The sequence below is a fragment of the Gopherus evgoodei genome, chromosome 14 (assembly GCF_007399415.2).
Source record: "Gopherus evgoodei ecotype Sinaloan lineage chromosome 14, rGopEvg1_v1.p, whole genome shotgun sequence".
Taxonomy (NCBI): domain Eukaryota; kingdom Metazoa; phylum Chordata; order Testudines; family Testudinidae; genus Gopherus; species Gopherus evgoodei.
Window position 1 is genome coordinate 4,873,020 of NC_044335.1, and position 25,881 is coordinate 4,898,900.

A 25,881-nucleotide genomic window follows, 5' to 3' on the forward strand; every position below is an offset into this window, starting at 1 on the left:
TTTATGACAATGAAGAGTAGAATAAGGGTATAAAATATGGTACCACTAGTCACAACTAGCAATTGGAAATTTCACAGATAGCAAAGACACACTCACCAGGATGGTAAATATCAAAATTCACATAATCTATTGCAGTCAGTGAAGCTCTGAAAAAACAGCAGTGATAAAACTATAGTCAGAACTCCTATTATAACTAGCTCTTTTCATCTGTAGACATCAAAGCACTTTACAAAAGCAACCAGTACCATCAGCCCCCTTTTACAGATGGGGAAACTGAGGCACAGAGCAGGGACATAACTGGCCCAAGTGTCACCCAGCAGCAAAGCCAGTAACTAGAACTCCAGCGCTCCCAAGTCCCAGTTCAGTGCACTACCCACTTGGCCACACTGCCTCTCAGAATGAGACTATCCTCCTCTCCTGGCCAAGTTTTATAATTAGCCTTACAGCATCTCCACTCCCTTGCCTGTAATGGAGGTGTTGAAACTGGCAGTGATACAGGGCTAGATCCTCAGCTGGGGTAAATCAGTGCAGCTCTTTTGAAGGTAATGGAGGTAGGTCCATGTACACCAGCTGAGGTTCTGGCCCTCAATTTTATAACCGATTTTTCCTGTTTTCTGGCTGCTCCTGGGCTCACTGATCTATGGCAAGTTTCTGAGGCCAACTTCCACCAAATGTGAAAGACACAAAGGGTGGCAGCATCTAACTGGAAAGATGCACCCCCAATACAGTTTGTGGGTATCAGAGGAGAGATGGGAGCTCTTTAATGAAGGCCCTGGAAGCGGGAAGGAGGGGAGAGGAGAGAGGACCCCCAAAGAACTCTGAACAGAACTGTGGTTCAGGTCTTCAGCCAGCATATACTGGCATTGACTTCAATGGAGCTCCAGGCATTGACGTCAGCTGAGGATCTGGACCTCTGTTAGGGCTATTTCCAGTTCCTGCTCGCGACCTCTCTTTCTATAACTCTTTTCATGAACTCATCATAGCTACAGAACAGGTACAAGCTGTCACTCCCCTTGCTCGTGAAGATAAAGGTCACAGTGACACCCAGCTGCTGTGTCTTCTGCATGGAAACTGCACATGAAATACAGAAATGACTGATCAATAGAAAGGACGCAACCCTCCTCCCCCCGAACTCTGCGATACGTGTTTCAGTCTTTGATCATTACCAAGTCGGGAGGTAAAGGTAATATTTTAAAAACGGCTTTTGCAGTTAACACTCGGGTTTCAACAGCAGCAGCAAAGGAGCAAAACCAGTCGAAAGGCACGTCACAAAGGTTTGTATGGCAAGAGTCAGTGAGTAGGAGTTGCCTGCATCTCTCAGAGGGCAGAACCTGGGCTCAAATGTCAATTTCAAAGGTTTCCTGGTATTACACAGATGTGCTGCAAAGCTGCTGCATCTGGAGAAGTGGCCAACGCCCTGCTGGCACTGCTACCAACCTGGAGCTGCACACAGCACTTCGGATCACAGGGGGTTGCTGATGTCAAAGGGCCTGATGTCCTTTGCACTAAAGGCCACTTTTTACACTGCCAGCGTGGGGTAAAGGGGCCTTGGTGGTAACGCGCATCAGGGCCAAAGTGTTTTACTCCCACAGGGAGCCAATGTGGACTTCGAGGGAAACGTTCCAAACAATGTGCCTGAGGTCACATGTGCACTGGTGCGTGCACACAAAATCTACCACTGGGAACACATGAGTTCATACACATGCACAGGTAACTGCACTCACCAGCAGCCGTTTGTGGACACAGTCACCTAGTCTGGCTAGGCAAATGCACAGATTACTGGCTCCATATATGTATCAAAGTGCCATAAAACAGAAACACACACACACACCCCAATCTGAAACAAGCAACACCCCAACCAACCCACTCTGCACACAGTGGATGCCATTACATGCACATTCCCCATATGGGGGATCTTGTAGTAAGCCTGGTATCTAACTGTACATAGAATAAGTGCTACTGCGACCTTCCTGGCGTAGATCAGTGCAGCTGTTCACAACAATGGAACTACACCTGTTTCCAGCAGCTGAGGATCTCTACCTCTGTATTTAATGGATTTGACTGCACTGTTATGGAGAACGTCTTTCTTCTGTTTGTTTCTGAACTACCACCCCCACACTGATCTGAGCTCCCACTGGAGAGTCCAGCCTGGCATGTCTTTAGTTAGGAAAAACTCCCATTGCAGTTGACTGGCTTAGTGCTTGCTGAGCAGGAAGAGATCAGGCCCTGATGAGATACAGAGTCCGGTGGGTAATACTCACACAGCCCCGCATGCATGCAGAAGGGCCAGATGTTTTCTAACAGTCACTGAAGCTACCAACAGCAAATATAAAATGACTTAGGAATATATTTCATGGCTTTTGGCTACCAGCAAGGAGCTAATTGCATTTGCAATGTCTGGGCCCCAATCCTTGGGGCCGGCCAAGTTTTGCTCAGCGTAGGAACTGAGGCAGGGGATCTGCTAGGGGGACTATGCTGGATCTCTACCATCCAGAGATCCCCCATATCGGGGCAATCCAGAGCTGCCCAGTTAGGACAGTTTTATGCCCCTTTGCCAGGTCAGAGCAGTGCAAAAGGGCTGTAGCTGGGGCCAGCACGTGGCCCTTGGTTTCCAGCCACCAGTGACACTGGTACCCAGATACTAAGGCATTTGAAATGCCTAAGATGGACAGATGGATATTTCACTGGCTGGGCAGTACAAGCACGGTGGCCAGGCACTGGCACTGCACTTTAGGTCCCTGAGAACTGAGGAGGGCAGGGAACATAAGCCTCACATTGCTCTACAGAAAGCTCCCATGGACTGAATGACCCTGGCGGGCTCTGGAGGAAATTCTCTCCAGCCCTCCTTGGCCAAAGCTCAAGAGCTGAAAACTGAGGGCGGGGGGGGGAGGGGGGAGAGAGAGAGAGAGAGAGAGAGAGTCAGTACCGAATAGAAATGGAAAGTGAAAGAAGGGAACGAACTACTATTATGAAAAATATGTCACTGATAGTTAAACAATCAGTCAGATCAGAGGCCTAGCGCTTGGCTATCATTAAGTCTGGGAAAGGGCAGTCCTGGGAATTCTTGGGCATCGGGCTTCAGTTCATTACCAAAAATCTAGAAAGTGGGAAACTAGGAGTATATGTGGAACCCTGGCAGGACTATCAGACATGGGCGTGATGAACACATAGAGCAAACTGTGATAGCAGAAATGAGCTCAAGAGATGCCAAGCTTTGCTTCCGGAGAGAGAAAAGGAATGGAAAGGCTTGAGACCGGAGCAGTACATGAAACGTTAACATGGCTGCCACGTTGGGCCAGTTGGTCTTTTTCTGCTTCAGAAATTTCCGATTTCTTCTCCCCAGTGTATTGATGACTCTGGAGGTTACGTGTCCCAGTGTGCACGAGTGACTAACTTGCACGCACAATGACTGCTGCTGCATGTGCAGTCATGGAAACTGTGTGCACAAGTAGCCAATCAGGTGAATTTGCACGTGCAGATACCCAGTGTGTGCACACAATTGCGGTAAGAGTGCATGCAAATTAGACATGCAGGTGCACACACCTAACACATTTGAAACTCTGCACTGAACCTTGCGCTCACATTCATTTTACTGATGTGCATTTTCCTAGGCTTTGTCCCAGGCAGTCTCCTTTGCTCTGCAGCTGTTTGTGCTGTGAAAACAGAAAGGATGAAGGGCAATGAAAAGCTATTTTTAAGGCAAGTCTCAACACTGTTCGTACTGCTGAGAAGAACAGAGCTGCAGCTGCTTAGGCATTCTGCAAGTTGGAGAAATGATTCCTGGGAAATGATTCCTAAGCTGCATTCCTCTTGGGAAGCAGGAATTATAAGGGAAGAGAATCAAGTAATTCAACAATCTCTGTTTACTGTACACCTTCCCCACAGGTGGGCTGAAGACACACCACTGATTTGTAGCCTTTCCATTCTCTACAGCCACAGCCTTCCCACACCTGGGACAGGAAATATTTGGGACTTTCTTTTCCTTTCTCATGACTAGTGGTGAAACTGCAGCGTAATAAAGAGAAGGGCAAATGAAAGTGTCCCGTCTTGGGAAGACGGATTAATAAGATTTTTTTAAAAGGATGGGCAGATGGTGCCTCAAGTGGTTGGATCAGGCAGCCTGAATGTAACCCATGAGATTTTTGGATAGAGATGATGGAAGTCAAAGGCCACCAACTGTATCTACGCAGCTGTGACCAGGAATGAAATGAACTAGAGGCTGTCTTGCTATTCTCCCATACACAGGGTAACCCCATAATTCCCCTCTAGTTGGTCCTAGATATGAACTAACACACACATCAGTATCATCAGCATTGGCAGGATGTTTAACATTGCTGAGTGCTCGGAACTGGGTTCACACCACAGAAACCCACAGAGTCCTTCAGACCCTATTCTTTGGGAATGCCCTTTTGCACACGTCCCACTTGCTTGCATCCAGCTGTAAGGCTCACGAGGAAGGCAATGCTCATGCGTGCACCATGGATTTGGACTTCAGATGAAACCCTCTTTGCGCAGCTCGAATGTAAGTGCTTCAGGGCGGGGTCCTATGTGCTTTGCACACAACAAATGCAATGGGGCTCCAATCAGGGCAAGGGCTGTGCCTTCCTATACGTCTGTTGCAGAGGGGCCCTGATCCTGACTGGGCTCCTGATCCAGATGGAGGCATCTGGCGGCTACTGTAAAACAAATACTATTTAATGGCAGCATGGAAACTATGTCTGCGGGACTAAGTCCCCGCCCTGGTGTGTGGATACAAACTGACCCATGCACTCTGCTGTGCTGCATAACTGATGGTTTTTCTAGTACCGATCAACAGGCTGCTTCTCAGAGGGGCTGGGCAGCTGCAGGTCCTGGTAACTGCCATGCGATCAGCACCCCTGAAAAGCAGGCCGCTGGTGGGGTGGATTTGTGGAAAAGGTGAATAGGCAAGACGCTCTCCCAACCAGGATCCTGAATGCGCTGTATTCAGGTCTGTTATTGCCTGGCTCGCACACAGGTGAGCAGCACGAGGATGGGGGTGGGGAGCTTTTCTTGCCCTCAGCTGTGTGGTCTGCAGGAGTTGCACACAGAACTGCAGGCCTTGAGCTCAGGGGAGGGACATAAAAACGGTACCTACCTTTCATGACTGTTATTCTTTGAGACGTGTTGCTTGTGTCCATTCCATTCTCAGGGTGTGTGCGCTCATGTGCACTGTTGTCGAATTTTTTGCCGTAGTGATATCTGTAGGGTGAGCTGTGCTGCTTTCTGGAGGGCCGTGCTCATGTGCCAGTATATAAGGCACTGCTGGCCCTACGACTTTTCAGTTCCTTCTTCCTAGCAACTCCGACAGAGGGGCAGGAGAGCAGGTATTAGAATGGACAGGAGCAATACATCTCGAAGAACACCAGTTACGAAAGGTAGGTAACCGTTTCTTCTTCTTCAAGTGCTTGCCCATGTCGATTCCGTTCTAGGTGACTCACAAGTCGTATCCATGGAGGCTCGGAGTTCACAGTCGTGCGGCTTGCAATACTGCTCTGCCGAAGCCAGCATCGTCCCGGGCTTGCTGGGTCAGTGCATAATGGGATGTGAACGTGTGGATGGATGACCAGGTAGCAGCCCTGCAGATATCTTGAATCGGCATCTGGGCCAGGAAGGCTGCTGACGAGGCTTGCACCCTGGTTGAACGGGCAGCTACAATCACTGATGGTGGCACTTTCGCCTGTTCATAACAAAACCTGATGCAGATGGTGATCCAAGATGAGATTCTTGGAATGGACACAGGAAGGCCTTTCATCCTGTCTGCCACCACGACGAAAAGCCGTGTCAATTTACATAGTGGCTTAGTCTGTTCTATGGAGAAAGCCAGCGCCCTCCTGATGTCCAGCGAGTTTAATCTCACTTCTCATCTGACTTATCAGGTTTCTGGAAGAAGACTGGTAGGTATATGTCCAAGACCAAGTAGGTACTAGGAAAAACCACTGTCCACTTGCGAGGCAGGAAGGCGGCACTCTGACCCACCGCCCTGGCAGCAAGAGGGAACGGAGAGCAGCGCCTCATACACCAGCGCGTGAGCACGGCACTCCAGAGGCTGGCCCTATGGATACCGCTAAGGCAAAAAATGCTGACAACTGTGCACCTGGGTGTGCACACACCTAGAATGGAATCCACATGAGCAAGCACTCGAAGCAGGAGGACTGGTCTCACCTTTTACCCCTCAGGGTGCCCCAATGGGCCAGCCAGGACTCCACCCCGAACTGGCCAGCTGCATGAGGTAGAGAGAGCTGTGTAGTACTGATAAACATCACCTCCAACAGGTCCATTCTGCCTCCGGATGTTCCCCTGCTCTGCCCTTCCTGAGATGCTATCAACTCCTGTCTGATTCAAGCCATCTCTGTGCCTGTTTGAACTCTCAAATCCCGGCCCCTGTGCTAACCCCTTGGGGAGGCAACTGGTGCTCCATGGGGAGCTGAACTGGAGAAGCACAGAGCCCAGGGAAGCAGCTCAACCACTTCAGGTAAGGGAGAAGCTCCACTATCAACACAGACTCATGTCACTTTTCAAGCCCCCAGCCACAGAGGACAAGACCATCAAATGCCCGTGATCTAGCACACAAGCACACAGCTGTCCTCCAGCAGCATGAACCTGGCCCACTGCTGTTCACACACCAACCAGCATCAGACACCGTGCCACCAGCAGGACTGAACCACAAACTGGTTGCCACTGAGTGGAATCCATCCCTTTTGGGACTTGAACCGAGGAACATGACGACATCTAAAAGCAGCAGCAGCTGCTCTACCATTTGAGCTTAAGGAGAACCCGTGCATCAGCTGTCACTGAGAATAGTGCTGAGATACCTTTTCAGGCTTTAACTGGGTGACACTCACACAGCTGGGGTGGATGTATGCCAGCAGATACTGTGCAATCAGAAATGGACCAGAAGCCATAACTTGGATCCAAACAGCCCCCAAACTTTTGGAAAGTTCCCAATGGGAACCCAGCTCTAAATTCCCCTCTCTAACTCTCTCTCTGACAGACCAAATGGAACTCGCAGATCCAAGTACTCCCAGATACAGGAGTCTTGGAGACCTGGCTTCAGATGCAGATTCTGTGGCTCAGGCCCATTTCAGACACACCTATGTAATAGATATAAACAACTGCAATGCCCCCTGTCTGATCACAACCCATTCCACACTCGAGAAAGGCCTCAGGAGAGAATGTACTGGACCATATGCGAGGACCTCCCCAGTCAGGGGCTCTCCAGAAGATCCCATTTTGAACTGCGCAGAACTGGGCGAGACCCCCGAAGCGGCGCTGGCATGTCCCCTTGCGTTGAGAGTATCTGACAAAGCTGCTTTTGTTTGTAAATCTGGGACGTCACAAAACCGAAGTGTCCTCCTGCAATTCTATTAATGAAAAACGTGCGATGGTCACTGAAAATAAAGGTCAAGGTGTTTCCAGTGCTAAGGAGCCAGTCCTGCCTCCTCTTCCGGGGCCAAAGGGAAGCCCAGCCGCTGGAACCCCACACATGCTGCACAGCCCAGATTGATGAGGTCTCCTTGGAGAGCAGGACACTGTGGATTTAGAGCCAGGAGCCATTAGCCTTGAGTAGCTGCTCTGGTACCATGAGAAGACGATTCCTCCTTGCAGAGTCCCCAGTGCCTGGCCCATTTACTTGGGGTGAGGGGAAAATTTTGGGCCTAGGGGCTCAGTTCTTTAAAGGAGGTAGCTGTGGGTGCCCCAGCAGAAGCATGTGCACTGAAGCGTACACAAGACACACGGTTGTGCTGGGTGACAGCCAATGTGCACAATCAGACCTGCAGAATTTGAGGGTGCAGCAAGTATGCTTTGGGACCCACGTTTTTCAAGGCCTGGGCCTACACAATACCAATTTTGTTTAAGTGTAATCCTGCTATTTGTACTGTACATGCCACGATGCGTTCTCCTTGCTTCTTTCCACAGCCTTTCCTCTATTCCTTTCAGCCACGCTTTCTGCTGTGTCAGGATCCTTATCTGAACATCTAAACATCTTCCAGCTGGTGTTTAATCTGTAACTATTCAAACAGTTCTCACTGAGATTATGAAAAGCAGGCACCTGAAATCAAGCTTCTAATGTCCAGATTTAGGCTCCGAGATAAAGTGACCCAATTTCTCAAAAGTGCTGAGCATCCAGCAGCGTTCACTGACGTCAACGGGAGCTGGGTGCTCAGCATGGCTGAGAAATCAGGTCACTTTATTTAGGAGCCTATATACAGATTTAGGAGCATAACTGGATGTGCTTTTTTTGAAAATCCGAGGCCCCATTACTTCTCACATCCCCTCTCATGCTGCGTTCCATTCCTGCGAGGGAACGGCAGAATGCTACTGCTGCTCTAGGACCTTTTAGCAAGTGGCAATATTAGCACGGAACAATGGCAGGATAGCACCTCCCTGGAGCATCGGCGGGATACAGCTTAACAGCGTTTCACCACCCTGGGAAAAATAACCCTCAATGCAATGGCTTTCTAGTAATTACTGCTTTGATGACTCCATTTGAAACAGGCAACCCTGCTATTGAGCTCTGTCTGGCTAGAATATCACCAAAACGACTGCAAAATTTCAACTGGTCTTCTTTTTCCTACTTTCTTTGCAATGTACTGGAAAGTTACGAGGAAAGTTAGCTCCAGTTTATCCTGTAGCAAAGGCTAGGAAATTGCCAGCCTTCTGGCTACTAAGAAGCATCCTCTTCCCCTGGGGGATAAGATCTGTACTTTGTGCTACTGACAACAAGATAAACAACAGAACTGATGATGCCCAAAAGGCAGACAGGGCCAGATGTGCCGGCTAATTAAATTTGTTCACTAATTGCTTTAAAATACGGCCCAGCAGTGTTCTGTAAACAATGGCCAAATGCAAGGGAGAGATTTTATCCCGAGCAAACTGTAGGCCACAATTTTCAGGGGCAAGTAGTGGAGGCTTTAGCCACACGTTTTAGTTCAGCTGTCAAGATATATGCTGGGCACTTAAGCAAGGATTCCCCAGAGGAGTTGACCTGACATCAGGAGTAGACAGCTCTATCTCTGAGGCAGTAATAATGTGTCACTGGAGAAGGAGGTTAATTATTACTGAATGGCTCTTCAGAGCATGAAAAAATACTAAGAATCGAGAGGATGGAGGACAGGCTGTGAAATGCAGTGAAGCAAAGTGAAGGTCAAGGTTTTAATTGACTAAATAAGCAGAATTTCTTCCCCCGAACGTATTCTTCCAACCCCCCCAATTTGGAACAAATGAGGGAAAAGCTCCTTGGGTTTTGTTCCCCTGGCAAGTGAAAAACATGTTACAAAAATGCTCTGGTAAGCCTCCTTGTGATATGAACTGCAGTGAGCCCCATGTATTTATCAAGGAGTGAGGTAGCCTGGTTTTTGTCTAGAAGCCAATGGACTTTGGTCTGGGGAAGTTTCGCCTCCAGCCCAGAGCAAGGTGTTCTGAGAATTTCTGCTCAGAGAAATACTAACACAAAACAAGTGTGGTTGTTTAAAAGGGACTCTGAGTAATGACAAATTGGGAAGATGAACTGAGGTCAGTATGAGTTTCAGGGGATCAGAGGCTGCTCTCCTGGGCCGCGGCATGTTCCTACCAAAGGGAGGGAGTAAGAACAAGTCAAGAGAGGAGTGCATCCATCAAGCCACGGAGGTGTGACTATAAAGCATGACCTGTGATTGTCACTTGGTGCCAATGCAGTGCATCAATTCAGGCTGGAGAGATCTCATTGGCCTAGTGAAGAGAACTGGGTGACTAATTCAGACAGCACTTGGATGACTTTTGCCTCTTTCTCTGTCTGTGATCATCTTGCAATGTTCTCAAATGGATTCGTTATCGGAAGTTCTTCACCCTCTTGGGTCTTTGTGAGTCTTCAGTATTCAAAAGTGGAGCTGATTTGATTGGACAGATAGGTCACGTGGTTTGTTTCTGACCCCTGTTTGAATGAACCTCACTCTTAGAATCAGCTGTCCGTGGTGAAGGCTCATGATCACGAATTTGAAAGTCTCTTTCTGCCAATCCTCCACAGCATTTGCTCCTGTAGTGAACACTCCTGCCAGCAGAAAGCGAGCACAGAAAGGGAGAATTCAAAGAAATGTCCATGCATATTTTCTGCAGCAGTCACCCAGCTCTGTTGCTAACAGGCTATTTGTACCAATAGCTAGTATCAATTTGATACAGTATTTTATACTGATGTACATTTTTTTAAAAAGTCTGGAAAAGTTCTCTCAAAATCCAGAGGGTTTTTCTTCCCTTCAATCTGGCAATGGAGCTCAGATAATTTTGCAACTGCCCAGTCTTCAGTTAAAAAAATAAAACAAATGCCCCCCCACCCCCCCACATAAAAAAACCTCTTCCTTGGGACTGGTTTCATTGAGCCTGATCTCCAGAGGTGCTGAGAACCTGCTACGCCAGTGTACTTTTGTTGGAGTCACAAGTGCGCTGCACCTCTGACAATCATGATCTTTTTCTCATGCCCTGCAGGCATGTTTCTTGCCTCGCTGAGCATTCTTTGCTGCTTGTGAACGACAACAGCTCAAACAGACAAACTCCTTATGCTACGGCGAACGCACCGCCACATTCGGTAACCACACCTCCCTACCCTGACGGTGGAGAAGAAACCACGCCCAACGCACTGGCCAGGCCATGAAACCAACAGACCATGGGTTAAATGCTCGGAACCACGACATCTTTTGAAATCGACAGGCGGGCTTCTGAGCTACAGCTCCCCGTTGGGAATCCAGCACAAGCATCATTCAGAGAAACAAAGTGGACTAACTGTGGCTCTTCCGGGGGGGTGCCATGGGGCACCAGGTTGCCTTACAAACCCCAAATCTTTCCTAAGGGCGCTATGCTTGGATCCTGGCTATAACCATCTTCTGCATCTGGCTTCAGGGCTGGCATCTTCTAAGCCTCACCAGCCACTGCAACAGGTAGGCAAAACCTATTCACTGGAGACACCTCTTCAACCCTGCCCCTAGGTCATCACAACTAACAAGCCACAGGTTGTTGCACCATTTGTGGGCGTGGTACAGATGGTGTCTAAAAGATCATTTCCCTCCCTCTCCTGCCCCACCCAAAAAGAAACCAATCATGTTCCTGTGCTGGCACTGCAATCCAACAAGCAATCCCAAATAAAAAGCCTTTACGCCCCGCCTCTATTGCACTTTCCTCTCGCTCAAGCATCACCAGTTCAGCGCACAGAATTTGAAGGAAGCGGTGAGCGGGGGAGTCCCCACTTTGCAGGGGTTTGGCTGTGTTACGTGACAGGTCAGCAGAAGAGTTATGCAGCCCGTGTGTACACACAAGTGCACACGCGTGTGTGTGGAGGGGAGTCGAGGGGTATGGGCTTGTGCACGGGGGTGACGGATGGAGGATCACAGTCTTTTCTTTTTTTCCAGTGTGAAACAAGGTCCATTATTTTAAAAAGTGGTTTTTTGTTGTTTTTTTTTTAAAAAACAAACAAACAAATGGATGAGCAGGGGGCGGGGGAGAGAAAACCGTGAGGGGCCCCACCCCATTACCCTGGGCTGTAAACTAATGCTCGGAGAGTCTCTGAACCCCTTATTTCTCAGGCATCTTACTGGCTCCCCCTTTCCTGTGGGTGGGCAGCTTGGTGCCTCTCTCTCTCCCTTCGGGGCTGCAGTTGGATCCTTCCCAGGGCTCCGGGACTTTCTTATGATTAGTCTTTGCTGCCGAGCTCTCCTTGCCTGTCGGAGACGTTTCCGGAGGCCTTTCCTTGGGTTTCCTGCCCCTTTTCTTCCCACTTGTGCTTTTCTTTTTCTCCTCCTGGCTGGAGGAAATCTGGTCCCTGTTCTTTTTCTTCTTGGCAGCCTCTGAAGAGGTTCGGAACCAGTTCTGTGTCCAAAGGGAAAAAGAACAGGAGTAGGGGTTAGTCACCCTCCCAGGTCAGGGAGCACTGTCCCAGCCACTCCATTTACACCTCCCCACCTTCCTTCTTATAAAACCCCCTATTTTCCCTCATGGCCTCACTCTCACCAGGGAAAACTCCTGTACTCTGAATACATCCCCCCAGATTTCCCTCTCTGACCTCTGAAATGCCCCTTATTCCATCCTCCTGCCCCTGTTCCCCCAGTTTTAACTTGTCAATGGGTCCTGTACAATGATGCAGCACATCTCCAGCCACAGTCTGAATGCATCTCTTAGCATCTGTCCACAGAGGCACTGACATGTAATGATGGAAGCGGGGGGAAGGGAAGCAGGAAAGAGGGGACTCTTTGGGGAAGCTTAAGTTTTGCAAATGCCACAAATTAGTTTTGGATGCTCCTGACTCCCAGCCTGGTGCCTACCCACTAGACCACACTGCCTCTCATAATGGGGCCCTGAGCTGCAAACCTTTTCCTCCTATAGTTTACACCATTTTTCTGTCTAGAGGGGAAACAAATCTGTGCTGTGTATTAAGGACAGAAGGAACGGTGCACTCTGTATGTGCTATTCAGGTGCGGATTGTATCTCTCTTCACTTGAAAATTTCTCTCTCCTCTTCTCCCCCTTCACCCCCTCCTCCCAGTTTCTCTCTATTTTTCCTCACCTCCCAGGCTCCGCTCCACTTTCCCCTCTATGTTTTCAGTTCCCTTTCTCTGAGTCTCCACTCTGCTCCGCTCCACTTTCCCCTCTCTTCCCTTTCTCTGAGTCTCCCATAAGCAGAATGGGAACCTAACAACCTTCAAATCAGAGTCAAGCTTTTCAGCCTGGGAGTTGGCTGGAAACTGGGCTGAATGAGCTTGCCACTGCCCACCCTGAACACAAAGTGTGTAAAGTAAGGCCATAGGAGAGCCGTGCCTCTGGACACGCCAGAGACTAGACTGGGTGCTCTGGGGCCTCAGATGAAGGTCCAACAGGTGGGACAAGGAGGGACGGCCAGAAAAGCAAAGAGGTGTAAGCTCACCCCCCACCCCTCCCGCCTCTGCCTAAACCAGGGGTGGGAAAAAAAATCAGGGTGTGAAACTATATGGAGGGCCGGGTAGGGAAGGCTGTGCCTCCCCAAACAGCCTGCCCCCCTATCCGCCCCCTCCCACTTCCCGCCCCTGACTGCCCCCCTCAAAACCCCCAACCCATCCAACCCCCCCCGCTCCTTGTCCCCTGACCACCCCCTCCTGGGACCCTCGTCCCTAACCACCTCTCAGGACCCCACCCCATCTAACCCCTCCCACTCCCTGTCCCCAGACTGCCCCCCCAGAACCTCCACCCTATCCAACTGCCCCTGCTCCCTGACTGCCCCCACCCCAGAACCTCCACCCTATGCAACCGCCCCTGCTCCCTGTCCCCTGACTGCCCCCCCAGAATCTCCACCCCATCCAACTGCCTCCTCCTCCCTGTGCCCTGACTGCCCCCCACCAGAACCTCCACCCTATCCAACCGCCCCCTGCTCCCTGTGCCCTGACTGCCCCCGGGAACACCCTGCCCCTTATCCAACCCCCCGCCCCCTTACCACGTTGCTCAGAGCAGTTGAAGCTCCCATCCCTGCCGTAGCCAGCCCCGCTGCCCATGCTGCCCGGCAGGAGCGGTGGGCCAGAGCGCTGGTGGTGTGGTGAGGTGAGGCTGTGGGGGAGGCGATGGGGGCTGGCCTCCCTGGCCGGGAGCTCAGCAGCCGGGCAGGACGGTCCCGCGGGCCGGATGTGACCCGCGGGCCGGATGTGGCCCACTTCTGGCCTAAACACTGCTAGCTCCAATGGGAGCTTCTAGTGGACACAGATGAAACTTAGCAGGAAACAGCCTCAACCATGCCCCGGAGCCCCATTGCACCCTGCCCACTTCCTTACCTCTGAGTGAGTCTTGAGGATATGGTATTTGACTCCACTTTCTGAGCTAAACTCCTTCTGGCAGAGAAGGCACCGGTACTTCCCAACAGAGTGGTCTCCCTGAAAGGCAGAGAACATGCTCCTGTATTCCAAAGCAGGTTCAAACGTGTGCTGCACGAGAGAATACAGCCTCCCTCTCTCTTCACTACCCAGAAGCCCCGTGGAAATCTCTAGGGATTGTCTGCAGAAAATGGTCTGCTGCTTGGGCCCATGATGATGAGTCCAGGGCCACTTGAAGGCCACAAATGCCCCCTCAACATCCAGAGCTCAAAGACTTTGTCTTCAAGGTAAATGATTAGATGTATTCCTAAAATCCTGCATCCATGGTTATGTGGACACGCCAGCGCCCCTGAAGTTGCAGGCCAGGAATTTACCATGTAATCCGGTCCCTTATCTGTTACAGTGAGGGGGCTCCTTCTCCTCAGAAGGATCCAAAAGGAAGAGAAGCTTCCTTTGATACAAATGGAGGACAAATTTTGGGTGTGTGTGTAGATGCATGCACATTCGCATATCTGACTTGTGTGGGCAATTACTGCAACCGTGGTAAAGCTGCAAACATTAATATGCTCAATTAGATACCTGTGCATGCAATTACCCACACAACATGTGCAAAGCAGGTGCACAGATGAACACATGTACCTGAAAACCTGGGCCTACTCCCTAGAACACCCATGAAAAACATCAGGGAACATGATGCGCAAGACTTATTCCCTGGGGAAGCAAAGGAGTGTGAGGAGCTTCCACACACAGAGAGGCATGTTTTCCTCCACAACGGCGTGGATTTTAATTGCCTGAAAGCCAGGAAACTCAAAGCTGCCGTTCCCATGGAAACTGTAATTGTACCTGTGTATCAACACATAAAAGTAACCCCTCCTACAATAATACAAAACACCACATAGGCACCCCAAGGGGAATGAATGATGGTTTCTGTAGGAGTGAAAATGGGAATTTCCTGGTGTTTGTGCATTTAAAATCTCGACTGTAATATTACATTAACAGACTCTTTTTTTTCCATTTAATATCGCTAGCTACACAATTTCTTTACTGTCAGCAAATTCAGTGATCGTTAAGAACACCTACTGGGAGTGAAACTTCTAATTTATGATCAATGGGTCTTTCCTAATTTTGCCTTTATACTCTTGAACAGGCCATTAAATTGCTGGATTTTCATTATTAGAGTCCTTGTGAAAATGAATGATTTTTCGACTCTGCCTCGGTCCACTGGCACAGAGGGGATAATGCGTTCTTTATTGACCAGGGAATTACATATTAGGCCCTCTGGGCGATGTATGGGCTCTGTGGGAATTTCTTCATAATTGGGTTCATGTTGTAAATTTTATGGCAGGCAGGTCTTTCATTTTCTAGCTGTGTCTGCATACAGGCAGGCCGGACCAGCCCAGACTCCCACTTCACACACAATCCAGAAATGATCAGGCAAAAATCACAGATCATTGATCCATACTGACCCCAGTGCAATGATTCTGTGTCAGTTTGACCCTTCTTAAGGATCGATAAATATATTCTAAACACTCCACTGGGATTTCATGAAAAATATAATTCAGTCCAGCTCCTTAGGTCTCCTAAGAATTACTGGACGGTGTCTGCCAGATACCCCAGCTACCCACCCCACTGATACCCCAGCTACCCACCCCACTGATAGCCCAGCTACCCACCAGGTCAGGTGCAGCAAAGTGAAACCTGGGTGCGGAGGGAAGCTTAAGAACACCAGATTGATTTTTTCAGTTCTCGTCCACTTTGTCAGCTGCTTCATATCAAGTGGCAGGGCAAGGTCAGAAAGGTGAACCCAGCAACTGCCTCCATCAGCACTGGCTTGGTTTTGGCAGCTCACCTGGTATGGGCGTATTATTAACATGGAAAACCAACCCATTCCAAGGCGTGCGCACCAAGGGATGCTGCTACGCGGCCAGCGATCACACGGGCGTCCAAAGTTTTGAGGGCATGACAAGATTGCCAGTGATGGACACAAACTGAATATACAACCCGACCGCCTTAAGTCCCTCGCCAGAGATTGAGCTGGGTGGTGCTCAATCTTGAAGGAGGCCATGCCCCTTTGGGACGTGCCATGATGATGATGATGATGATGATGTAGTATCCAGCTCACAGATGGCAGGTGACAATACAGGAATTTGTATTCCCTCTGCACTGATCCTGTACAAGGACCGTGGGCTCGTCTGGGGTTCAGGGAGAGCCTGGCTTCCAGCTGGACCACTGCACAGGATGACTTTCACCCAACCGGCTCTACCTGGCAACCAAGGCCCCTGATTTCAGTCAGCATGAGGCAGGTACGCCTCTCCTCACCCCTAGAGGTGGCTTGAGGGCCTTGGAAAGTTTCCATTTGCACAGCTTGCGTGGGAGCTGAGCAGAGTTTTCGGGTTCCCAGTGGCATCAACCTTTCCCAAGGACCCAATGCAATGAACAGTTTTTAAAAAACCAGCTGACATACTTTCTATCTGTGGCATATGGCCCATTTCCCCCTAATGAGTGGGAGGAGAATGAGAGAGAAGACCGCCCACCCTGAACAGTGATGGCAGCAGAATGGCAGAAAGCCTAGACCCATTTTCAGACAAACTTACCTTGTTGCAGTTAGTCAGGTGGGCTTTCAGGCCAGAAACACTGGAGTAGATGGCTTCACAGCTCTGCAGAAAGAAACAAAGAAGCAGAGAGGTCTAGCAACTTGCTTCCTGTCTTTCTATATTTCATGGACTGCAGCCCACCGTACCCAGGAGGCTGTCTTTGATTGCCAGCCCTGGATAATCAGCATGAGCTTAATTTTCTGTGTGATGCACAGGGGTCGAGCCACACGTTTCCTATTAGTGCTAATGGGAGTCATGTGGGTACATTCCCCTGCACCAGGGCTGAAAAATGTATCCCTAAATGTCTCTGTGAAAAATGTACCTTTTTAAGCGGTTAGGAGGCCCTGCTGAGCTCCCAGAGTTCTTAAAGCCTCAGCAGAAGATCCAGGCAGAGAGGCTAATTACCCAGGCAGTAGCATAACCAGTTTCTTAACAGCGTCTTTTCAAAGTGCATGTATATGACATTAATTAGCTAACATGTCTCACCCTGCTAACATCCTGGTTTTAAAATTCCCATTAGCAAGGCTTCATTTCGGATTATAAATCAATGGCCCAGTGAGATGGGTGCAGTTCACATTCAGAGGAAAGACAGGCAAAGCCTGAGTTTCAGAAGCGGTTAGATGCAGAAGTGCACACCCAAAATGCACACACCTAATCCACAGGGGAAATTACTGCGGCTGTGCATGCACAATTGGGTATTTTTGCATGCAAACAGCTAATCTTTGCTCTTTGCACACTCAGTTACTTGAGTTGCACAATCAGTTACTATAGTCACATCTATCTAACAGAGTAAAAATCAGACTCTGACTTGCTTTAATATGGGACAGTCCAGGGAAATGTGGGTCCTATACAAAAAGAGACTCCCTGGATCAAAACCTGCAAGTCTTAATTTAGGCAAAACTCCCCATGACTTCAAAAAGCAGTTCCCATAAACCAGAGCCGACAGTCTTCAGGAAGGTCCCTCTGCGCAGCTGTTATTGCTCAACAAGCAGAGCTCTCCCCTTAGAACAATGAGCCCCGGATTCCCCGTTCCACTCTCTACCCTTTTGCTGGTAATTATGTCCATCAGTATTATAATAAGTACCCCAGGAGTGCACAGTGATTGGACATGCTTCAAACAGTCATATGAATGGGCCAAATCCTGAAGTCTTTACTCAGGCCATGCTTCATTAACTTCCCTGGGAGTGTTACCTAAGTACGGACTGAATAAAAACCTGAGCAAGCATCTCAGTGTTCAGTTCAGGGGTTTTCCCACTGAGAATTCCCTCTTTCTACTGAACATTCCAGCCTTGTGTTTCTTTTGAAAAATCACACCCCCACACCTGTGTACAGAGAACCTCCTTACGTTATTGGGGCAGTTGACGTGTCCTTTCTCCTTCACTTCATTTTTCCAGGTTTCCAAGAGCCTCGGATTTAACTTCGGAAGCCCCGGCCGGGTGTAATTTAGCTGCCAAACAATAGAACATTATTAGCAGAGTTGCGCGCACCAGCCCTCTAGGCCCTTTGAATGGGTTTCCCCCCCCCGCCCCAAGAGGTGAATCAGGGCTGAACAATGAGTTTGGAGGTTTCAGCCAAGTCCTTCATAGCTATGTCATCCTCGCCACAGAACATACTGAACGCAACCCAGTGTGAGAGCCAGTCTCTGCTCTGGAGTGGCCAGGACTGGGAATGAAAACGAGGCTGGTTAAGGTATATGACAGAGTAGCGCGGGAGAACTGTCTACAGTATAACTGGTGCCAGCGAGTACTATTTGAAGCAGCTGTTTTCCAAAGACAGAAATGTAGCTGTCCTGGAGTCTGAGCTCCCACTGACTTCAGGGGGGGCAGGACTGAGCCCCACATTTCCACTATTTTGTGCTAAAGATGCCCCTATAGCACTGCTGCACTTCCTAACCAATTAACAAACCACACTCTATTGCTGGCAGAGGGGGTGATGTCTAACTTTCAACAGCCTATATGGCTTCCATCCACTGATTAACAGGACTATTCCATTAAACAATGAAAGACTCTGTGTCTCCCTCTGCTCTCTTTTTTGGCTTGGCCTCTCATTCCAAGTTCCCTCATTCCAAGTGGCCTCTTATTCTCATTTTAATTACAGCTTTGTTAGTAACTTTGGGGCTTAGTGTAAGGGACCAGACCTTCAAATGAGCCTCACAGTGGACTCCATTTCTGCATGCGCAGCATTGCACACAAAATCATGTCCATGGACAATTTCTGTGCTGTACTCTTGCATGTGCATCTGTTGGCTTAAGTTTTCAGGAAAATGTATGTGGAACTACATGCTTGCTTTGCAGGCTGTGTTGTGGTAATTGCATGCAGAAATGCTCATTTACATAGTCTAACTGGCTAGCTGCAGATGCAGCTACTGCTGTTGCATTTGTGCATGCATTTGTGTGTGTGGAACTGCAGACAGTTTTCTGAAAAATTAGATTGATGGATTTTGTAGGTGTGAATTCTACCATCTGTGTTCACAAGTGATAATGCACAGATTAACTGCACTTAGAAAAGAACAGGATTTGTTTGGAGAGTGTTCCCCAAAGGAATTCAAGATCACATTTTCCAATAGACTTAGGAGTTGACAATCTACAGTTCTTTCTCATCGGGATTTACTGAACATGCTGATTTTGCCTTCTTGCTTTCTTCTACTTGGGATGGGGCAACATGCTTCCCTTCCGGCAATCTGCTCCGAAACATGGCACTCACTGAGAAAGGGGATGCCAGTGTCCCACCAAGTTCAGATGACTTTAATCACCCAGAGGTCTGTCCTCAAACACAGGCCTTTCATTGCCAATCAAATGTCACTGAAAAATGAAAGAGCCACATCTCAGAACAGACCATTGAACAACGTTCATGCGCTCAACTCTGTCCAGGAGAAATGGGGTGCCATAACTGGAGGCTAGATGGAGCCAACAGATTCCTGACAGGAATCCTTGCTTGGAGCTGTGTGGGGATGCCATACCTGAGTGGGGAGGAGCACACAAAGCATTGTCCACTGCCCCTGAAACCTACAGCTGGGCAGCAAAGGTCCCATGCCCTTTAATTAAAACTTTAAAAAAAAATCAATAGATAACACAAATGAACACTAATAGCAATTGGATATGGAGCCAGCAGCTGCCCGACCCCGCAGCCTCACAAGGGATGCTGAGATTCCAACATCTCTAGTCACTCCAGCTTCCCAGCTCCAGAGAGAAATCAGGGTCACAATAACTTGCACAGATCATGTTTCCCCAGAGCACTGCAGTTCCAGAGACGTCAGCATCATCTTTATGTCTCTATTAAGAAGGAGCCTCAGGCATGGAATATTTTATTTTTTCCATTTATTTTCTCAAATGGCCTGTAAATAAAAATCTTCATGGCCAAATCATTAAACAGCTACAACTGTATTTGGCTAGGGCCCAATCATCATTTCAGGAGAATAGCTGGGGGTGGGTGGATGAGTGGGGTGGGAAGGCTTTTTGACTGAAAGTTGTATTTAATTAGCTTTCATATTTCAATCCTCTCCCTCTAGACAGCTCTCCTTCCCTAAAATACACCATAACAAATCAAAACCACACTTGCTGCCCAAGCCAGCAAACTGCAAATCAAGCAGGCTTTATGAGTCAGAGAGGTTCTTAGCACAAGACACTGTTCTCTGATCACATGCCTGTCTCTGTAGAGCAAAAACTCTGGGAGGAAGGGAGATACAGTTACTAGGCAATTCGCCTTTGGAGATGTAGGTTCAAAGCTAGTTGGGTTACAGGTATAATGAGTTTGGGAGTCTCAGCCCCATGATCTTTAATTAATTAGCTTTTGTGCAAAGCACAGAACCCTGTTTTTTGAGATGGGCTGGAACCCAGCATCTTGCATCCTAAACTCATTCCTGCCCCCACCTGGGGGTTTGTTGGAAAATCCAACCCAGATTTGAATTTGCTCCCTTGCTTTATAATAGGCCAAGACAAATGTCCATATCTAACCTGGCCTGATTTTGGAGGTGTTGGAAATCTAGATCCCAGTGTGGATTTCACAGCCTGAGCCCAGGTCTAAACTTGTCATAGTTCTTTGTTCAGCCAAAGGCCAGAACTGGAACTCGGTGGCTGTCTATCGGTGGATGTACCGAGGTGTGTTTCCTCCTTTAGGCTAGCAGCTTTGCTAGCGCATCTCAGCCTCGATCGGTGCGAAAACATCACCCTCAGTCCTCTAAAGAGATTGCCAATGAGACCGTGGTGTGGATAGATGCTCACAAGAGGCTAAGGCAAGACCAACCAATTCATTGCACATGTGATCTCAGCTTGGATTTGAGCCTCCAGTTCCAGGGCTTATTCACTGAAAGCTAGGTCTAGGGTTGCCAACCCTCCAGGATTGGCTGGACGTCTCCAGGAATTCAAAGATTACGCTTTTAATTAACGATTATGTCATGGGATGAAACCTCCAGGAATATGTCCAATCAAATGGGCACTCCTTGATAGGTCACCCACCCCTGCCTGAAAGCCACAATCTTTATAGTAACTAATTAATCAAGACATTGATGCAGCCAGAGAACGCTCACCAGAACAGGCCATAGCACTCAGCCATTACTTTGCAGGCGCATCTAGCAAAACCACAAAAGCAAATCACAGTTTCTCCCCCAAAAGACCACAACAGAGACGGAGAAGAACAGGCTTGGACAGCAGAGTCACTGCCTGAGATAAGGCACATTAAATCTAGGACAGGGGAGTCGCTCTGGCTTGCTGCTTGTGTTTGTCAGTCTGTTTGGTTTGTTGTTTGAAGGACCGTGTGCTGTAGCTGGCAGTTGGAGGCGGAGCTACCAGGAAGGTTTGAAAGCTAGAAGCCTCTGGTAATTGGCTGAGCCTTAACAGTGGGCGGGGCATTCACTCAGGCCAGGGCTTTATAAAGCTGCGCACAAGCGACCAGGGAACTTAGCGAACAGGAGCTGCTAACAGGGAGTTTTGCAAGGGGAGTAGGAAGGCAGGGGGGGTTCCCTTGTCGGTCTCATCTGTGACCCATTGGTCCCCCTGAACCTATAAATCAAGCCACATCCAAAACCTTTCTGTTTACAGCAGAGCAGAGCGAACAGGGAGCTGCAGACAGGAATTTGAGAGAGTTTGACAGAGGGAGGCTTACAATGGTGAGGAGGACCCGCAACACCTGTGCCAGCACTGCTTCTGTCTCCTCCACCTGCGTCTGTAGCCAGACAGAGCACCAAAGCATGGATGCTTTTACCCAGATTCTGGTGTGGCCTTGCAAAGACTGTAATTTGCAATTTCCACTTACTGATATCCAGGCTGGGGGTGGCATCCAGTGTGAAAGGTGCCTACTGTGGAATCTCTCAGGCAGCAGGTGGGAGAGCTAGAGGAGGAGGTGGCTAGGCTGAGGAACATCCATATCCATGAGCAATTCTTGGACAGTATCCATGTGGAGACAGCTGATGGTGCTGTCCCAGTTCACAGGACTACCGACACACCAGTGGAGGAGGAGGCTCAGGGTGGGCACAGTCAGCTGGTTACTTCTAGCAGCAGGCAGTGCTCCACCCCTGCTGCAAACCCTCCTGCTGTGGTAAAAGATAACCGTTATGCTCTTCTTGATACAGGAGAGAAGGAATCACCCCCAACAGTTAAGGAGGTGAAGCCTCGTACCCCTAAGGCTGGGAGGTCTGCTGCCACCACTGATAAGAAACGTAGGGTATGTGGTGTTGGAGACTCTCTGCTGAGGGGGACGGAGACACCTATCTGTCACCCTGACTGTTCATCCCGGGAGGTATGCTGCCTGCCAGGGGCCCATATCCGAGATGTTACAGAGGCATTGTCGAGGATTATCCGGCCTTCTGACTACTACCCCATGCTACTCATCCATGTGGGCACAGATGATACTGCGAGGTGTGACACTGAGCAGATCAGGAGTGACTACAGGGCTCTGGGAGTACGGGTTAAGGAGTTTGGAGCGCAGGTGGTATTCTCTTCGATTCTTCCTGTTTGAAGGTAGGGGTCCAGGCAGAGACAGATGCATCATGAGGTGATGCCTGGCTGTGAAGATGGTGTCGCCAGGAGGGCTTTGGCTTCCTCGACCACGGGATGCTATTCGAGGAAGGACTGCTAGGCACAGATGGCGTTCACCTTTCGAAGAGGGGAAAGGCCTTATTTGCGCACAGACTGGCTAACCTAGTAAGGAGGGCTTTAAACTAGGTTCGACGGGGACAGGTGAGCAAACCCCACAGGTAAGTGGGAACAAGACCTGGGAGACGGGTTGGAAACAGGAGGGAGCATGGGCTATAATGGCAGTGAGGAAGGAGGGTCAGGGCAAAGCTGGGAGGCAAGATCAAACCAGTATCTTAGATGCCTATATACAAATGCAAGAAGTATGGGTAATAAGCAGGAAGAACTGGAAGTGCTAATAAATAAATACAACTATGACATTGTTGGCATTACTGAAACTTGGTGGGATAATACACATGATTGGAATGTTGGTGTGGATGGGTATAGTTTGCTCAGGAAGGATAGACAGGGGAAAAAGGGAGGAGGTGTTGCCTTATATATTAAAAATGTACACACTTGGACTGAGGTGGAGATGGACATAGGAGACTGAAGTGTTGAGAGTCTCTGGGTTAGGCTAAAAGGGGTAAAAAACACGGGTGATGTCGTGCTGGGAGTCTACTACAGGCCACCTAATCAGGCGGAAGAGGTGGATGAGGCTTTTATCAAACAACTAACAAAATCATCCAAGAGCCAAGATTTGATGGTGATGGGGGACTTCAACTATCCAGATATATGTTGGGAAAATAACACCGCGGGCACAGACTATCCAATAAGTTCCTGGACTGCATTGCAGACAACTTTTATTTCAGAAAGTTGAAAAAGCTACTAGGGGGGAAGCTGTTCTAGACTTGATTTTAACAAATAGGGAAGAACTTGTTGAGAATTTGAAAGTAGAAGGAAGCTTGGGTGAAAAGTGATCACGAAATCATAGAGTTTGCAATTCTAAGGAAGGTAGAAGGGAGTACAGCAAAATAGAGACAATGGATTTCAGGAAGGCAGATTTTGGTAAGCTCAGAGAGCTGATAGGTAAGGTCCATGGGAATCGAGACTGAGGGGAAAAACAACTGAGGAGAGTTGGCAGTTTTTCAAAGGGATGCTATTAAGGGCCCCAAAGCAAGCTATTCCGATGGTTAGGAAAGATAGAAAATGTGGCAAAAGACCACCTTGGCTTAACCTTGAAATCTTGCGTGACCTACAAAATAAAAAGGCATCATATAAAAAATGGAAACTAGGTCAGATTACAAAGGATGAATATAGGCAAATAACACAGGAATGCAGAGGCAAGATTAGAAAGGCAAAGGCACAAAATGAGCTCAAACTAGCTATGGGAATAAAGGGAAACAAGAAGACTTTTTATCAATACATTAGAAGCAAGAGGAAGACCAAGGACAGGGTAGGCCCACTGCTCAGTAAGGAGGGGGAAACAGTAACGGGAGACTTGGAAATGGCAGAGATGCTTAATGACTTCTTTGTTTTGGTCTTCACTGAGAAGTCTGAAGGAATGTCTAGTATAGTGAATGCTTACGGGAAGAGGGTAGGTTTAGAAGATAAAATAAGAAAAGAGCAAGTAAAAAATCACTTAGAAAAGTTAGATGCCTGCAAGTCACCAGGGCCTGATGAAATGCATCCTAGAATACTCAAGGAGTTAATAGAAGAGGTATCTGAGCCTCTAGCTATTATCTTTGGGAAATCATGGGAGACGGGGGAGATTCCAGAAGACTGGAAGGGGGCAAATATAGTGCCCATCTATAAAAAGGGAAATAAAAACAACCCAGGAAACTACAGACCAGTTAGTTTAACTTCTGTGCCAGGGAAGATAATGGAGCAGGTAATTAAAGAAATCATCTGCAAACACTTGGAAGGTGGTAAGGTGATAGGGAATAGCCAGCATGGATTTGTAAAGAACAAATCGTGTCAAACTAATCTGATAGCGTTCTTTGATAGGGATAACGAGCCTTGTGGATAAGGGAGAAGCGGTGGATGTGATATACCTAGACTTTAGAAGGCATTTGATACGGTCTTGCATGATATTCTTATAGATAAACTAGGAAAGTACAATTGTAGATGGGGCTACTATAAGGTGGGTGCATAACTGGCTCGATAACCGTACTCAGAGAGTAGTTGTTAATGGCTCCCAATCCTGCTGGAAAGGTATAACAAGTGGGTTCCGCAGGGGTCTGTTTTGGGACCGGTTCTGTTCAATATCTTCATCAACGATTTAGATGTTGGTATAGAAAGTACGCTTATTAAGTTTGCGGACGATACCAAACTGGGAGGGATTGCAACTGCTTTGGAGGACAGGGTCAAAATTCAAAATGATCTGGACAAACTGGAGAATGGTCTGAGGTAAACAGGATGAAGTTCAATAAAGACAAATGGAAAGTGTCTCCACTTAGGAAGGAACAATCAGTTTCACACATACAGAATGGGAAGAGACTGTCTAGGAAGAGTATGGCAGAACGAGATCTAGGGGTCATAGTAGACCACAAGCTTAATATGAGTCAACAGTGGTATACTGTTGCAAAAAAAGCAAACATGATTCTGGGATGCATTAACAGGTGTGTTGTAAACAAGACACGAGAAGTCATTCTTCCGCTTTACTCTGCGCTGGTCCGGCCTCAGCTGGAGTATTGTGTCCAGTTCTGGGCACCGCATTTCAAGAAAGATGTGGAGAAATTGGAGAGGGTCCAGAGAAGAGCAACGAGAATGATTAAGGTCTTGAGAACATGACCTATGAAGGAAGGCTGAAGGAATTGGGTTTGTTTAGTTTGGAAAAGAGAAGACTGAGAGGGGACATGATAGCAGTTTTCAGGTATCTAAAAGGGTGTCATCAGGAGGAGGGAGAAAACTTGTTCCCTTAGCCTCCAATGATAGAACAAGAAGCAACGGGCTTAAACTGCAGCAAGGGAGATTTAGGTTGGACATTAGGAAAAAGTTCCTAACTGTCAGGGTAGTTAAACACTGGAATAGATTGCCTAGGGAAGTTGTGGAATCTCCATCTCTGGAGATATTTAAGAGTAGGTTAGATAAATGTCTATTAGGGATGGTCTAGACAATATTTGGTCCTGCCATGAGGGCAGGGGACTGGACTCGATGACCTCTCGAGGTCCCTTCCAGTCCTGGAGTCTATGAGTCTATGAGAACTGCTTCTCCAAATAAGACTGGTCCACAGAGGGAGGGCACCAAACCATGAAACAGATCTTCTGTCACCTTGCCTCTTCGAAGTTTGTTCCTTGAGCTCCAGAGAGACAGCACTGCACAATTTCTTTCCTTCAAAGCATTGAGATACATGCACACATCACTCCAGAGCCTGGAGCGGGTGTGAACAAAGTCTGAGATCTGAGTGATGTCTCGTCCTGGATATGTTAGATTCACTATGTCCCAGTAATGCCAGAGGAGGTTCAAGGAGAAATCTGCACAGTGTCTTCCTGGGCCTTTCCCAGAACGTGCCCTTCAAAGTGTGA

At 48.4% G+C, this 25,881-nt stretch overlaps 1 protein-coding gene across 5 annotated transcripts in view; it reads right to left on the reverse strand.

The window, feature by feature from the left end:
• Positions 1-3,611: 3,611 nt before the first annotated feature.
• ZNF512B (zinc finger protein 512B) overlaps positions 3,612-25,881 on the reverse strand; it is a 67,451-nt gene continuing 45,181 nt past the window's right edge. For all 5 annotated transcript variants that reach the window (XM_030533030.1, XM_030533032.1, XM_030533029.1 and 2 more), the window contains 4 exons: positions 17,756-17,857; positions 16,411-16,473; positions 13,778-13,876; positions 3,612-11,853 (listed from right to left, as the gene is read on the reverse strand). In XM_030533030.1, coding sequence (XP_030388890.1) covers positions 11,560-11,853; positions 13,778-13,876; positions 16,411-16,473; positions 17,756-17,857 — 558 coding nt within the window. In that variant the 3' untranslated portion in view covers positions 3,612-11,559. The remainder of the gene's footprint in view (positions 11,854-13,777; positions 13,877-16,410; positions 16,474-17,755; positions 17,858-25,881) is intronic.